The following is a 17,440-nucleotide window of genomic DNA, read 5'->3' as shown; positions in this document are numbered from 1 at the left end:
TGTTGATTTTAGTGGAAATTGGGTATAGGTAGCAAAACAGAAGCTAGCAACTCTGGCTTCAGAAATAATTGGGAAAAGGTTGAAATAATGGTGAATAGTTTTTGTAAGGTTGCTCCATGGCATTATATATCAGTGTTTAAAGTTATTGAACTTCTCATAAGCTCTTTTTTCAAAATACCTTTAAAACATCTTTCCTGTTGCACTGAAAACATCAAGGTAACCAGAGAGAATGTTAGGAACCTGGGCTTTGGAAGAGCTTTGGGAAAACTTTGGAAAATTACATATTTAATTTTAAAAGGATTTGGCTGCAGAAATTCCACAGGTGGTTTTTAACATCTCAGCCTCAGTCTCTGAGGACTGTGGGTATTTGTCTCCCTGAAATGAGTGTTGTATTTGTATGTTTGTTAGGGTAAAACTGATGCAGTTTCAATTCTCAGTTTCAATTTAAACTGAAATTCCTTTCAGATTTAGAGATTTTGAAGTTCCTTACCTGAAAGAGAATGGGCTTAACAAGTCAGATATTTGTGCATCTTTACTGTATTTCTCTTGAAAAGAAGGTTAATAAAGAATGACTGTGAATTAAGATGTCCGAGTCTAATAAGGAGATACATTTTTACTCTGTCTCTACTAATGGCAAGTAGAGTGTAAGGAATGATACTGACTAAATAGAGAACAAAAATTCCTAATAACCCCGTTGAATAAATTCTGAATTTTGAATAGTGAATTCAGTCACAACAATATATACTGTATGGTGTACAGAAGCTATATACTCTCTGTCATATTTAGAAATACTTCTCAGGGGAAAAAAAATCCATATTTTGCATTTTCTGTAAGAAAGTTCAAGTCAAATTTCATGGTTAGCAGCTATGTCAAGCTTTTCCTCCTCCAGATAAATTATAAGTGATCATTGATTTTTGCCCTAGTAGAAGCCTTCAGGAAAGTAACTAACTTTTAGTTCCTGAAAGCAAGGATCAATGCATTTCTTTTTTGTGAAAGAGAATGAATATTGTCAGTATATTAATCTGCAGAATTTGTCTCACTGTGAGAATAGTTGCTGACCCAGGACATTTGACTGCTCATTCTGACAACATTATTTTATTACTGGAAGCTTGGATTTTGTAAGCTGCAGAAATCCAATAGTGAGTAAAATTTTGGGCATTACCTCTTTTGAAATGCAATACATACTAAACTCTGGTTTAGAATAAGCAACTAATTCTCAAAAAAAAAAAAAAATCTATGAAGGCAGCTTTGTTGCATTCAATATTTAACAATATCTCCAGTTGCTTGTAGTGTTTACATGCAGAAAGACTGCTCACATGGTAGCAAATAAGGAAAATTACGGTGTATTTCTTTTTGCTTACAATTACTATTCTGTCACCAGAATTTAGTAATAATTATGACTCTGCAGAATGCAACTTCATAATGATAAATACAATAAATAATAATGTTTCTGAGAATAACAAACAGATCCAGCTTTGAATCTGAGTGAAATCAATCCTGAGGAAGAATGGACGGCGACACCATTTTTAATGTTGGAATTGGTTCATTCTTCACTGACTGTACTGACTTTGGCTTTGTCACTTTTGTCTTTGCTAGGTGGATGTGAAATGCTACTGAGTTAGAATAATAAAGTGTTATGTTTCTTCTGCGCAGATATAAAAGACTAGAAGAGGCAGTGGAAAATTGGAACCTTTCATTATTTATCATACTGCATACTCCATGCTATGCCAGAACAATCAGTGGATAATATAAGGGTCTTCCAGTTTGACATAACCCTGCAGCAGAAGTACTAAGCTAAAAATTCTCACCACTTGAACATTTCTCTAGGGAGCCTTGAAAGCATATGCTGTAAAGGGATTTGGGCACACAATTCCCACTGAAATTACAATTTATTTTAAATTAGGCTTAAAGGGAATTGCTTATTTCAATTAGCAAGGCCACCTGCCTATTAAATAAATGTTTTTGACCCAACAGACTGTGGAAAAATCAAAGTGCTGCTTGAGATTTTTAAGAGCAAATAATGATTTGAAGCTTCATCAATAAATATTCTCTTTGTCAAAAAATCTGTTACTATTCCACACTTCCTAATATTTTATCCTCCTTAATGTGTCTTAAGCTGAGGACGAAATCAGCAGTAAATCATAGCTGGAGTAATTAGGCCAAGACCAGGCACATTCATTTGCAGGTCTAGAACCCAACTTCCTTGATCCTCAGTCTCATGATTAATTTGCATGTGATATCCAAAATACTATTGATGTTTTAAACTGACATCCCCAAAATTTACATAAAACATGAGTTTTCCAAAAGGATTTTTTTCCAAGTTTTTTGTTCAAGATTTGCTGAGGAAAAAGGCATAGTACAACAGTTAGATGCTATTTTTCAAACTTCATCAGGGCTGAGCCATGCAACATAACTTTACTATAGTAGGAAGAAACTGTATCCCAGTCATTGCTACTGAGAAAAGAATTGGCTTTAATGGTTTAGAAAATAACTCTCCTAAATCTAAGCATTGGATTAAAGTGTTTAGAAAGAAATGCCCACTGTTTTTTGTAGGGCTAATTCACAGCACTGCTTCCAGTAAATATTAAGAAATGGCAACTATCACCTGTCATGATCAGTGGTATGAAAACCTAACAGGATATCCTGGATTCCCTCATCTGAGATACACTTGTTAAACCTGCTGTTCTCATATCCAAACCACATACATGACCCAGCACACAGTTTGATTGTACAAATACAAGTTCTGCTCAGTTAAAAATAAAGTTATATCAAAGAAAATAACTTCCTCCACTCACCTTCAAGTAAAGGAGCTTAAAATACATTATTTAGCAGTATTTGGTATATTGCTGATACACATCTTTTGTATCTGCTACTACGTAAAATGTTTGATTTCATGTCAAATGCATTTTTGGTTAAGTAACAATGCATTTTCTTGCTGACAGTTGTTAAAATGTCACTGCTGACACTGTTCAGTTCAAATCCTCTGAAAGGCTGCACTGTTACCTTCCCAGACCTGATTTCTCAACATTATTTATACTTGAATGCAAGGCTGAGCAGCAGCATCTCTGGAATAGTGTGTCGTAAAAGTAAATACGTCCTTATCATGTTATATATTCTTTTCCATAGTGGGGGGCATTCTAAGCATTTTAATTACCATGGAAAAATTATGAGTCAGTGGCCAAGTGATTAGCATGCAGATCTGTTATTTACTCTTCAATAAACAGTCTTGTCAGAGAATCCAAGTCTGCAAGCACCATTTTAAGAAAACGTCATTAAAAACCTTAAACTTGATGCGTCCAGTTTAGATAATATATAACTAAATCAGTAAACATTTCAAGTTTTTTGTTGATTTCCATTCTATCAATATAATATGAAACATAGCACTGATGAATACAAAGTGTTTCAAAATTATCTTTTCATGTCAGATGATTTTGTCCTCAGTATAAAACTTGCCACTTTCTAAGGGAAGAACTCAGCTACTAAGGAAGTAACTGATCAGGTGAGAGATGTTCTTTTAATTGCAGAAAAAAGAGCACAGTGCAGCAGCTGTGATCTGCTGGCTGTGCTGCTGCTCTCTTTTCTGATCCCTGGGATAGTCTGAGATGTTTTTGAGGGTCAGTGAGGCTATTCAAAATGGTTCTCTCAGTCCCATTCATTTCCCAGAAGGTCTGTGCTGCTCTGCTCCTGGTTTTTGCAAGAAGAACCAAGATACTTTCTGTACAGTGAGTGTAAGTACCTAGTGTGTTGGAACAATATGAATTACATTGCCAGGGAAGCCTCTGACCAAAATTTTTCAAAGAAAAAAATTAATCTTTTTTTCTAAGAGAAGCTGAAAATTCCTCTTTTAGTATATGTAAATAAAATTGCCATGAGCTATTTTTAAGACATTTCTCTGAAACTCTGAACAATGAAAGGTGCTGACTTCAGTCCTCAGGATTGGGGTCCAAGGGTGAATAACTGTGGCACAAGGCCTAACAACTAAGTTAGGCTGAAGTAAAAAGGCAACGTAAGATTTAACTTGGTGACTCTGAAGGCTGGTTGCCTCCACAGATGAAAATAAAATTCAGTTACTATACATATAAAGAGAGCAATGGAGAAACACTAATTTGTTGTGTAAATCGCTTCTCCTTAATGCCCAGTTCTGCACTGTTTAGCTAATGCTGGGTATGCATTTTGAATCTCTGCCAAGTTACTTTACAGCTCACACCATACTGACATTTTTTGAGTTAATGTTGGCACAGAACAGTATTTTCCATGTGTTTTTCATACAGTCCATCCTACATAGCTGTATGTTGACAGAAGAAGACAGAAATGTTTATGGTCTGTCTCATGCAGGGAAAAATTAGTACAGTTTTTGCAACGTAGCCTTGAACTGAAGAGGTGCCATGCATCATTAATTCCCAGTTAAGTCATTCACTAGAAATTGCAGATCTGAGGTATGTAATAGAAGCCTTACCTAAAGTTTCTTCTCTGTAAAACAGAGACCTAAATCCATTGGCTTAATTAATGTGCTTTTCCCACTGAGATCGTTTGGAGCTCCCGACTGTCCAAATGACCTGACAATATTTTCCTACGTAACTACCTAAATTAAATTCCTCTTCCTACACACTTGGGCAAACCATTTGGGCATCTAATTGTAGATGTTCTTGCAGGACATAAGAACTATGAAGATTAAATCTATATTTAAGACACTAACATTGTTATCTTGCTCCCACCAGAACTTTTAGTGGAATTCACATGACCTGGATTGTTTGCAAGTTTTATTTGATACTGGATCTCTTCTGCACTGCTCAAATTTGCTTTAATTGCAGAACTTGCTCTAATTGCAGAACTTGCTCAAGCACTGTGCTACTAAACTGCTATGGAATTGTTTCTTCCTCCAGCCAAGCTGTTTTCAAATACTGAGTTACCTTCAGTGTACTGTCTTACGTTACTGAAGCTCTGAGTGTGCTAATATATGCTAGATCTCTCTTGACTGGAATGCACGAGTGAGTATTTCCTGGATTATTATTTTTATTTTGAGAAGGAGGAGGCTGGATTTTTTTCAGTTAGAGGACAATCTCTGCATGATTTAGAAACTAAATATGGGATGTTGCAACAAAATGACAGTTGTTTTTAATGAAAAAAGAAAAAAGCTATTAAAAACTCCTCTGAAATACGCAAACTCAAATAACTGACTTGTATGGCATTTAGGTTTCTAATTTCTGCTTGTCATCAAATTTAAGCCAGAGTTGGTTTCTATTTTATTGTAGTTAGATAATAAACAGTTATTTGGAAACAGTATGAGGAATTTGCTCTTTGAGAAGCAATGAAGCAAAACTGTTTAAATTCTCAAACCTTGATGAAGTTTTCAGGCAACTAGTGTTAGCGCATTGAGACTATCATTTTTCTCTGTAGCACTTAGGATAGGTTCATGAATAATTGGCAAGTAATGATGTGTTGTCTTTTTCTACTACAATTGTAGCCATTATCTTTCTCCTGTTTCATGCTGTCTGTGCTAAGTAATACCTGTAATAAGTTTTTGTACTATCAATGCAGCCTGTGATGGAAGCAAGGATAGAACTGAATAATTCATTGCCTTGACCACAAGGCCAAGTGTTTTGTTTTTTGTGTACTTCTAGGTCTCAGTCACTCCATGCTTTCTAGCACAGCAGTGAGTAGTGAAGCTTTACAGACAACGGTCACCTTTGATTCAGACCCTGATATCTATCCCCAGAAGGGTCTGAAGGAGTTTACACCGTGATTCATTTACATGTGGGAGAGAGAGACCTCATAATGCCACATCCCACACGTCTGAAGCATTCAAGTGAGGTGGGGAAGAAGGAGCAGAGACTTGAATCTGGGTTTTTCATCTCCTGTATAAACATTCTTGTTACCATGATATCTGACACATTATAGACGTGACTTCTATTTTCAGTTTCTCTTAAAGAAAACTCTGAAAAAAATCAATTTAGTTCCTCCTAGGATATGAAATCTTGAAAAGTTTTCCATGAGGGGAAAATGTTTTCCTATGTGACTATAGTATTAGAGTACATCATTAATCCTTCTCCTACCCTGAGCTAAAATGAGGCTATTCCACAAGCAGACAGAAGCAGGGGAATGTCTTGTTCCTTATGTTAACGGAGTTAGGTATTTACTGTACTTGTTTACCAGGTGCTGAAATCCATCACTATAGGAGACATGCACATAATTTTAGGCATGTCCCTCAAGGAAGACAGTAGGAATTACAGACTGGTTGGAAATGCTATCTTGAGTGCTGATGTTTTTTTCACACTGTCAGAGTTTTACTTCATGCTTTATGAAAGCAAGTTGTGCAGAGAGCCACTTCAGGGGAGGGCTATGCCTATTTTTAGTAAAATTCCAAAAAAGGGAAACAAAAAAGAAAGACGGAGGCTTCTGAACATATCTGCTCTCATGAATTCACCATCAGGGCAAAGAACAGCACAACCAAACGTCCCACAGCTATCAGCCCGTATGGGATCTTTCCCTTTTTTAGTTTATGTTCCCCTACCCAGACACAAGCTCTCTAAGAGGCAAACCTGCCTATAAAGTTATGTTTACATTAAGTTGTTTCTAGAAGGTAGATTCATTTAAGGAGGGATATTATGTCCTTTTTTCTTCCAGGATGGTTTTCAGCTTCAGCCTGTTTCAATGTAACTATCAAAAGAGAGATAAACTGTCTTTTTTTTTTTTTTTTTTTTAAAAGCAGCAGAGGCAGACTTAAACTAACATTTCCAAGAGGCTCAAATATTTTAATGAAAACAATCATTTGACCTCGTCAACTTTGGGTAATCTTATTAGATTTTTTTCACTAACTGTCTCCAGCAGTTTTTCAAACAAAAACTGTGTTTCAAAAAGATGCATGAGATGAGCTGGTATTCTTAAGGAAGATCTAAGAAGAGTGGCGTGTATGCTATTAGCCAAAGAAGTCAGCTTCACAGACTCAGACACATGCTTGTATTCATCCCCTTCCACCTTCCACACTGCCCCTGCCTTTCATTTCTGCTCAGGGCTATTGGTGTCTGCAAAATAGGATATTCAGTCAGACCTTCCAGCAACCTTTGCAATCTGCATGGTTTGATGAAGTCCAGTGACACTCTGTATATCCTCAGTTAAGTGAATGTAACGTCCTGGGGGGTAGAAACTAAAAATTAAACAAAAATTTTATATTTACGTATAAAAAGCAGTACCCTAGCTGAATGAGGTGATGGGTTCATGTTCTTTGCTTTGCTGCTATGGAAATCTTCATTGAGGTGAGAGCCTTTTAAACTTCTTAAGCATAACCCTTAGTTAGTCCAGGGCTAGGAGGAACACTATGCATTTATTCCACTTACAGGGTAAATGTAATACCTGGTGCTTCATTATACATCCTAGCCTGTATGGAAATACTGTTCTTTAACAGTGATAAATTGAATGTTACTGACTGCAGTTGTGAATGAACAAATTATGTTATTGGGGTCCCTTCCACGATGAACTGAGAGTGGCTGACAGTAGGCAGAGAAAAGTGAGAGGCATATCTTAGTATATAGATATCCATTCTGTGCATGTATTGTCTAAAGGCAGAGAATGACGTTGTCAGCCAGGAGGGAAAAAAAAATCTTGAGATATTAAGAGTCGGAGTGAAACATGAACATTTGGAGTGATGAGTCCACCAGCACCTTGCTTGTTAATGAAGGTAATGTAACAAATATACAAAGTAGGCGAAGAGGTAATAGCTGAGTGAAAATCATGCTGGATTAAGGAGTTTGCTTTTCCTCCTGTTTGTCTGCCGTGACATTTCTGAAAAATAGCAATGGTATCTGCAACCCAAGATGGCACTTGACAAATGGTGCTTTTTCCTCATTGTTGGTGCTCTTTGTTCATATCAGACTTAATAGAGTGTGGAAATAATCAAATTTACGCCATTGCTTTAGTTTGTATTAAAAGCCATTATAACTCTGAGGAGATACCCAACAGCTATTTCATTCTCAGTTTAGAGAAGAGCAGAGAATCTGATGTCAAATACAGCGCACAAACACACAAAAATGTTTACATGTTTTTAAATCACATAACTGAGGTAGTTTGCAATGGGATTATGCGTCTAATGAATAACTGATGGATTATTTCCATTAATAGGGGTGTTTAACAGCAGATGACAGGCCAGACTCTACAGCCCTTCCAGCTGGCACCTGGTCATATAAGTAGTTTCATCCACATAACTGTGATTACAGCCTGAAATAAGAGTTTTAGCTCAGGGTGTGACCATACAATGACAAAGAGGAAAGCTGCTTTGAAAACACCACTTGCTGCTTTTGCTGATACTGCTTGGGCAGGAAAGAGGATCTGGAAATACATTTGCTGTCACTTACTACAACAGCCAAGGTATATGTCAGTCTGTTGGTGGCCCAAAAAGTAATGGGTCCCTTTAATGAGCAGTAGTGCTCTTTGAAAGCCTCCATCTAAACAGGGTTAAGCCCACACAGAAGACATGGCAGGACAGGTACCTAGCTCATGCCCTGGTCTTCCAGTTATACTAGGATAAATGCCTCACAAGTACTAATCTAAACCTTTAACAAGTTCTGTTGAGCTGACAGTCATTGAAGAAAGGCTTCCTTGGGAGATATCCAACTATTCTTTTTTGACTCAGCCATAAGTACTGCAAGAATATCGTACCTCTCCATTACTGTGTTTCTGGTTCCTACAAAATCAGTAAAGACCAAGCATATAAAAGCTAAGCATAGTTTGAGGGAAAATTACTATGAAAGGGAAATTTATAAAAAAGAATGTGCAGAGTGAAATATTCTCCAGAAAGCACTGAATAAACACGGGTGTTTACAGCTAAACCATTGTATATTTATTAAAGCATTTGGTCTTTTAACAACCTAGAGCACATCAGTTACTATCTCCAATCACTCTAAAACTTAAAATCAACCTTCACATCTATCTGTTGCTTGGGCTATAACATTAGACTCCCATGTTCACAACACATTGCTTCTTATTCATGGGGCATGAGGTGATGTGTTCCCTTGTACAGCTTGTAGTTCGCTGTAGCAAAGGGGGTTAAAATAAAAGACTTTATTGGTTTGGTGGATTTGGGGGGATTTTTTTGCCACTTATTGTCTTGCAACTTTGAAATTAGGTAAACAATGAACCAAAAAATTCAAACCTTTTGAGACTGTTATGGCTATCACTAGGCTCATAGGTATGTTCTGCCAGATATTCGAAAGCACTTAGCAGATACTGCTTCCATTGGAGGCAATAACATCTTAAAGGCCAGACTACCTCAGTCAAGCTGCCTACTTGAATGTAAGAAAATTAGAAATGTCTTTTCACAGCAGATGCCACCCTCTGACAAGGTTGCCTAGGATAGCAGACATAAAGAGAGTGCTAGAAGGAATGAGCCCCTCCACTTCTGGAATTCAGTGGTTTGAACGCATCCAGACTGTTTCATTTAATGGCCACCACTAGACCACTCCTATGAATTTGTCCTTTTGAACCTGTTTATGTTTTTGTCTTGCAAAACATTACTTGTCTGTGAACATAGATTATGCATGCTGTATTTAAAATTACTTGTGTTTCTTTTATGCCTGCTGCCTGCTAATTTAACTGTATGGCCTCTAGTTCTTGTTCTGTGAAAAATATTTAATGGTCTTTTTCTGCCTATGTGTCTTCTCTACTGTCTTTCTACTTACCATTCACTATTTGTAGAACATTGTCTTCCCAAAATTCATGCGCCCAGATTTCAAATTCTGGGCCATTTTTTCTGATGCCATGAACATTTCTTGTGTGAATATAGAAAAAAGTTGTCCCTGCCTAGGGAAGAAGATGAAGCAGAGGGGTGATACTAGTATTTACTGCCTTATATCGCTGTTCTTTGCTAGCTCACAAGTGGTATAAGAAGCAGTATGTGGTGTTAACTACCCTAGTTTTAACTGAGCTCATTCAGCATTGATTATGCTGGAAATCTGAGCAGAAATTCAGTATGAGATGGATCTTGGCCCAGTGTTTTTGCCCCAGTTAAACTGCTATAAGGAACAGAGTATGACACATTATGGAAAATGTGCAGCGGATTTCTTTGATTCTTTTAGAAGTTCCAGCTTCAACTGTGAATATTCTGAGGATCATTCAGGAAAATAAGTATTTCAAAAAAGTATTTTTAATTCTTGAGTTTAATATGCTGAAAGAACACACTATATTTTCAAGTACCAACAAAGCATCACTGTGGGTATAAGCTTTGCAGTTAACCTGGTACCTTCCAAAGCTCATCTTTGAATTAACTTTTTTTTTTTTTTTTTAAAACTAGGTGAAGCAACAGTGAAGAAGAAACCAGCTCCAAAGACTCCACCAAAAGCAGGTAATTTGTTGTATCTGTCATCCTGTAGGAATAAATAATAAACCAATATAGGTTTAAAGAATAGACACCACATTTCTAAGTACAGCTGTTGGTCTACTAAATTTGTTTGCATATATGATTAAATGGTGGGTAAGCAAAGTCCCTTTTTCAACCTTGTTTCATAAGGTTACACTGCGCTAAGACTTAAATTATGAGCATGCAAAAAAGTTACTTTCGAATAAACTATAGCAAGATCCTACCAAATGTCAGCAGTAGTGTTGTAACCCATGCCCTTTTCTATATCCACAACACACTTCAGCCATCTGTGAAAGAGATTTTCCTAGGTGTCACAGAATGCTACCTCTGCATGAGTAGCTACCACAGAGAAGTTGATAGATTCTACTTTTCCTCATAACTGTCATTATGGTAACCTGTTCATGTGTTTGCACTCTCCTAGGCAAAACTATCTATATTTAAAGTTACCCAGAATGTTCCTCTGTAGGAAACTGCTTTCACTGTCTTAAAACTTTGTCAGACTTTTAAACTGTTCAAGCTGTTTTCTATGCCAGATGTGTCCCTTAGCCTAGTTTCCTTCAGATATTTTCAAAACAAAAACACTTTTCAAAGAACAAGACGGGGGGACGGGGATAGGGAGGGGGGGTGGGGGACACACAGAGATAGACAGACCGACTTTGTTTTAATTACATTGAAAAGCAAAAGAAACCTTTTTTTTCCATGCCCAGTAGCCCTGTGCTTTGGAGAGGAACGTTACATTGGGCAGTGAGGTCATTCTAATGTTAGGGAATGCCTTTTACCATTTCTGTCAATATGTCCTCGAATCTGTCCCATTCCCACCCGACACCCCCTCCCCCCCAAATATTTTTTATTGTGCTGTTCTTGTAAAGCAACAGAACAAGTTTTGCCCTGGAGTTGTCCAGGCTGTGATATTGCTGGCATCTGTCCCTAGCAGTTACCAGGGGTCTGGCACACTCAGCATCACAACCAAGAGTTGGGAAGTAGCACTATTAGGAAAAGAGATGTTCTGCCATCTATTGATATTCAGGCAATGAGAGGGAAGAGGAGGAGAAACACTTGATTCAGAAATGGAGGAGTGGGACTGCAAGATTTAAAAGAAGCACTGTTATACACAAACAAAAGGATCTGTCATTGCTGACGGGACAATTGAGTGTGATGGACACACACATCAATTTCCTTCCTTGTCTCTCTAATAGATGTCCCTCGTGATGTTTACCTGGCTACAGAAGCCAGAATCTTCATAGGCAGATGTTGAGTCTTAAATTTTCCAAATGCTGTTGATGACATTAAGGAGCAGGTTTGCAGACTCCCTTGGCACACGCAAATTCATATGAAGTTAGCTGGAGCCATTCTTCAAAAATACGAAGTACAAAAGGAAAAAGTTTTTCTGAAAAACCCAATATAAAATTTCATAAGCTGTATATTTGGAATTGGTGGTAGGTCTTAAGATTTTCAGCCTTTGGATTTCTGTACCTTGGTCTTGCATGAGCAAGCTTCTGATGGGTAGATTCTTATTGCTTCACTACAGTAGAATTAACAATATCCACAGAATTGTTTCACTGCAAGCAACAGATAACTGTTTGTTATGTTCTGATAACTGATAACTATATTCTGATAACTACATTCTGACAACAGATAACTGAATCCAGCTAATCTGGATTTCAAATGCTGCTCTGAAACTGTTGAGCTGAGAGATGTATGTGTTTTGAATTTTAAGAAAAACAGAAAGTATAGTCACTTAAAGAGGGTTTGTTTTTGGTTTTTTTTCATCAGCTACTCCTCCTCAGATTACTCAGTTCCCAGAAGACAGAAAAGTCCGTGCGGGTGAATCTGTGGAGTTGTTTGCCAAGGTGGTAGGAACAGCACCCATAACTTGCACCTGGATGAAATTCCGTAAGCAGGTAAATTGTTTTCTGGTCTGTTTTAACAATCATTGAAAAAGTAGAGCTGGAAAGGAACAACAATGACCCATCTTGTCCATCTCCCTTCCTCAGGAATGGGCAAAGTCCATTTCATTCCTGCCAGATGTTTTCCTCACCTCTGCTGAAAACATTCCAATGATGAAGATTTCACAACCTCCATTAGCAACCTAATGCAGGGCTTAAATATCCATAGTGCTGAAATTTTTTTCCTAGTGCCAAACCCAAATCTTTCTTGGCACAGTTTAAACCAGTTGCTGCCTGTCCCCTCCTATAACAAATGACTGTTCCATTTAGAAAAGCCTTAGACCATGTAACTAAAAGATAGGTGATGAGAAAGATTAAGGTATCTGAAAAGTATCTGTCACAGGAAGCGTTTCTCTCCTTCAAAAATAACCTCTTCTTCATTGATGCTTGGTCTAAAGTTATGTCAGAGGGGCAAAATGCCATATAAGAAGCTTGAGTAAAATGTCTTACAACACAAATGTCACCATGCAAGGTACAACAGCAATTATGCTACCGGGAGTGCCCTCGCTCCCTAGGTTTAAAGTTCCTTCTACTTGAATTAATTTCCTTGAACTATATTACATGTGTCCATAAGGGCAGTTTCTAAAGAGAGTTGCTTTAGTGAACAGTAAAACCACTTTAAATCAAATAACCCAATATGGAAATACAAACTGGAAGATGAAGTGCCATGTTAGGTTGGAGCAAATATAAATATATACTGTAGCTGCTATTCTGTTTATTTCATTCTGAACTCATTATGCACTCTATAGAACAGAAATAAAAACACCTCCTCCTACAAGTAAGTTTAGACTTTAAATCCAGATGTGTCAGCATTTAATTGAAAGAATTCAAAACAGTTTGCTAGTGCACAGGGTACTGCAGAGTCCATCTTTGGTGACTGCAAATAACCTCTTACTTTAGGGGAAAGGGTGTTTTTTTCCTGAACTACTACATTTTCTTAAGGTTCTTTAGTTTCAAGACTGGAGTTAAAAAGTGGCCTACCCATTTCTACAAAAACAGGTTTCAGAAGCTCCAGTGACATTCAGTGCATGTTTTGCCAAGCTCTGTCTTAACACATGCGTAAAACGTACCCCTCAAAAGTGAGTTTCTGGTTTGTGCAGAATTCTGAGTTCATTGTTGAATACAACAATCCTATTTACATAGATTTCAAGGCCATTTTTACAAACAAAATCTATGTGATAACAGAGACCAGCAGATCATAATACCCATATCAGATCCATAATCTGTGATTCTATACCTTTTTTCCTTTGTAAAATATTATTTTTACCATCTTTACACTTTCTTCTTTAGTTACTCCCTATGAGACAATCTAAAGGTTTGCAAAATCACACATTAAAATGACATATAAAATTTTAAATGGTTCATTACAGCAAGTGAATGAGATAGAAACGAAAAAACTTCAGGAAGGTTAATAAACACTGTAGGAGGACAAGTGAGGGCAGCAGTCTTTCATTTATTAAATTAAATGGGGAGCCAGCTACTATGTACTGTGCTGCACCATTATTTTGCTTTTTTTTTTCACTTATATTTCACCACATATTGTTTTATTCTTGGATTTCTTCCTCTATAAGTGTGGTTGATTTCAACTCTGTTCCATTCCCAGTCCTAAAAGTGAAAATCACCCAAGTGTTCCTACAATTTTCCTAAGGGTTATTTGTAGCAGTTATTTGAGCAGATCCAGTAAGTGGTGAGTCGTGATTTCAGCCCTACCAGTGTATGCTGGAGCGTGCAGGAGGGACTTGTCCTCTCCATGTTCCTTCATCACATTCCCTCAGGTTCAAGAAAGCCACAGTGGCTTTTTTTGGCTATTCTGGACAAATATCTTTTGCTTGGAGAAAGGGAATGTCACAAAGTTGTGACCCATACTGTTGGGGCAGTCTACTGGAGGGATGGCTAGAACTGTGTTCAGCTAAAAAGGGGAAAGCCTTTGAAAGTGTCTTCATTAGTTCAGGAACAAAGTCCACTGTTTAACATTGCCAGTTGTTGAAGCTTCTTAACTATGACCAGTCACTTTCTTTTCAGAACACAGGGATTCAACTTCCTGTTCCCCACAACCATTGCAAGCCACTGAGTATTCTTTCTGGGCTTCCTCTGCATAACATAGATCTAATTCTGCTAGACTGATTGTTTTTTTACTATTGCCCTGTGACTAATTCTAATGAAGCAAAACCTATCAGGTAGTGTAGAATCTCAGAAGAACAAAGTACAGGGGCAGAGGAGAACAACTTTCAGTATAATTTTAACTGTAATCCTACGTAAGCCCATTTGCTAACTTTCCCTTTGAGTTATTGTAGAAGCATCTTTCTCAGGTTACTTTTGGGCATATAGCAGTGCATATGTTTTATCTCAGTTGAGGGGAAAGCAGGGAAAGTCCTGCTCTTAGCCTTTTAACGTCTTACTCTCTGAACATGTAAGACAAGATAAGGCAAACTAAATAGCCTTCATTTTTAATGAAATTCTGAGAATGCGTTGGAAGAGTCACTTATCTAAGAAGGAAGTGGTGGGAGGAAGAAGGGCATTCACATTATGCTTTCTGTTTCATAAGAACACAGTGTACAGCTTTTATAATTGCAGTGTAGCATTATGAAGTTTTTAAATAATGTCATGTCTCAAGTTAATACTGCTTAAAATTTAAGTCTCCTTAGCCATTTATGTTATGATAGTTTTGTTTCAATTAAAAACTAGTTCATAATATGCCTACGGTATTCAGCTGAGATGTTGATTTTTGCCTCTCCAGAAAATAAAAATGCTATAGGAAAGCTAAATCTGCTCTTTGTATGTCTCTCTGCACAGCTGTAGCATTACATCTCCATTTCAGGCAACATCATCTTCAATTGTTCAAACCTAAGAAACTGTTACCCTGATATATGTGCAAGGACAGAATCAGGCTGGTTAAGACAAGAGGGTAAAAGGCACAGCTATGGATGATTTGCACATTGGGGCTCTAATGGGAAATGGCAAATGAACTACGGTATTTAGAGCTAAAGCCTTATTCCACTGTGGTCTCTGTGAGATATGTAGGACCAAACTTTGTTCTTTTGCCAGTTACACAGTTTGCACTTTCAGCCTGTCAAAGAGGAGTTAGAAAGTGAAACTCCTGTTCCGTAGTGGAGTCCCAGCAACGCCAATGCTTCCTGTTGCCTTTGCAGGACTGGAGCCATTATAATGTTCCACTGCATTTCTAGATGTTTTGTGTTGATTACACTCTTTACCAGCTGCACATATTCACTGCTGTAATAGAGTTATCTGCAGATAACACTCAATATGATAAACTTGTATCGTAATTTGAGCTCCTTCTGATATGAAGAAATTTCTCCCATAAAACCTTTTTTTTTTCTTTTGAATTTGGCAGATTGAAGAAAATGAATATATTAAAATTGAGAATGCTGAAAACAGCAGCAAGCTAACAATATCATCAACAAAGCAGGAACACTGTGGATGTTACACTCTAGTCGTAGAGAACAAACTTGGCAGCAGACAAGCACAAGTCAACCTTACAGTTGTTGGTAAGCCCACAATAATGTTTTAGACATATATTCATTCTTCAGACATCACTATACATTTGCTTTATATGTGATGATATGCAAAAAGTTTAATAAAATAATCAGATAAGTTAAGAAGATTGAAATGAAAAACTAAAAAATATCTGGATGGGACAGTGACACTGTAATAAGGACTATAAGCATGTTCAGTGGGGTTATACTGTGTTTTATTTTGACAAATTACTAATTACAGATGGAGGTACAAAATAGCTCAGACTTCAAAAAAAAAGAAAACACACAAGAAAAAAACAGCTCCTCTGTCTCTGTTTTTTGGTTGGATATCACTTCTTTTGCCCATTTAATGTTTGCAGCATCCAGATGTTTGCTAGACTGCAAATTTTAAAACTGTTAGTTCAGGAAGGATTGAGGTGGTTTCTATTAGACTGTAAATTTGAAAACATCATGTTGCCTGGGGGAAGGATATTTTATCCTTTTAATTGAAATTCCTATCACTGTCTACTGTTCTATAGTGACAGAAAGCAGTGAATAAAGGCACTGTGTTTTGAAGTCCTTCGTTTATGGGCTTTTACAAACATGTATTTTAAAGTTTCAAACAGCCTTGTCAGATGATACATTCATACTATCAAGTTCGTTGTAGCAGGCTGTGGACAGCTGCAGATAGGTGTAGACTGGTAGACAGTTGTAGTATGTTTGCAGATAAAACTGCAGCCTAGATCTAGACCAACTATCTTGAGTATCAGACAAAAACTACAGCTGTGACATCCAGTTCTGAAAGGGCTAATGAACCCACCTTGGTGTGGATACACAGCACATGGTTTCCAGAGAAATCTAGGGATGTTCTACAAGCAAAGAGAGTGATTTCATTAAAACATTAGTCCGCAGGATGGGTCTGTTTCTAGGCTCTGTTATCTACGACCTGCAGAGGGGTTTTGACACAAGGCGAGGGAGGGCAGAGCTTGCCTTTGGATGAATTCTAGCTCAACCAGCAAGGCTGCACGCTAATCACACATTCATAACTGCATTGGTTCTGCCGTCCTAACAGGTATGTGGGCTAGTGAGCAAGTAAATGTAGGTATAAGGCCAAAGATGAAAATCTCACTCCAATGAAATCAATGGCAAAATACCATTAACCCAAGCTGGACTGGAAATTCATTCCAGCAATTTAGTGAATAATATACAAAGTTTAATGAGTAGAATCACACATTTAAGTACAATGTCCACTGCTAAAGAGTGAATGTCCCTCAGTTGCACACTGCTGTACATATTGTCAATAGAGGCCTCTGGATTATTTAAATGAATTTCATGTAATCTGTAGCTTTCATTGCAGTTAACAGATAACTGAATGAGTATAAATATCAAGTAGATTCCAGCAATGTGCCAGAGAATTCAAGAATAGAAGAATATAGAATAAGTATTTTTCACACGATGCATAGATAAATTGTAGTACCCCTTCCAACAGTGTGTTGTGCGGGTAAGAAGTATAGCTAGGTTAAAAATGAACGCCATGAAAAATTGATCCTTGAATCATTATCGTATACATTGTTCTGGGTACAACTTTTGGCTCTAAAGCCCCAACACAGCTGATCAGCAGCTAGAAGAATGGCAGGAGATTAATTGTTCTTTACATTTCCCCTTTTTTCACT

At 37.4% G+C, this 17,440-nt stretch overlaps 1 protein-coding gene across 2 annotated transcripts in view; it reads left to right on the top strand.

Moving 5' to 3' along the window:
- Nucleotides 1-17,440, top strand: part of MYLK (myosin light chain kinase) — a 114,631-nt gene that overhangs the window by 56,137 nt on the left and 41,054 nt on the right. Inside the window, exons 4-7 of one of the 2 annotated variants that reach the window (XM_009701270.1) lie at nucleotides 1,673-1,675; nucleotides 10,283-10,333; nucleotides 12,122-12,249; nucleotides 15,647-15,800. In XM_009701270.1, the coding sequence (XP_009699572.1) occupies nucleotides 1,673-1,675; nucleotides 10,283-10,333; nucleotides 12,122-12,249; nucleotides 15,647-15,800 (336 nt within the window). The remainder of the gene's footprint in view (nucleotides 1-1,672; nucleotides 1,676-10,282; nucleotides 10,334-12,121; nucleotides 12,250-15,646; nucleotides 15,801-17,440) is intronic. The other variant, XM_009701262.1, reaches the window with a different exon arrangement.

The sequence above is a fragment of the Cariama cristata genome, unplaced genomic scaffold (genome assembly GCF_000690535.1).
Source record: "Cariama cristata isolate BGI_N322 unplaced genomic scaffold, ASM69053v1 scaffold7780, whole genome shotgun sequence".
NCBI lineage: Eukaryota > Metazoa > Chordata > Aves > Cariamiformes > Cariamidae > Cariama > Cariama cristata.
The sequence above is the reverse complement of the archived record's forward strand: the minus strand, read 5'-3'. Positions and strand labels throughout refer to the sequence as shown.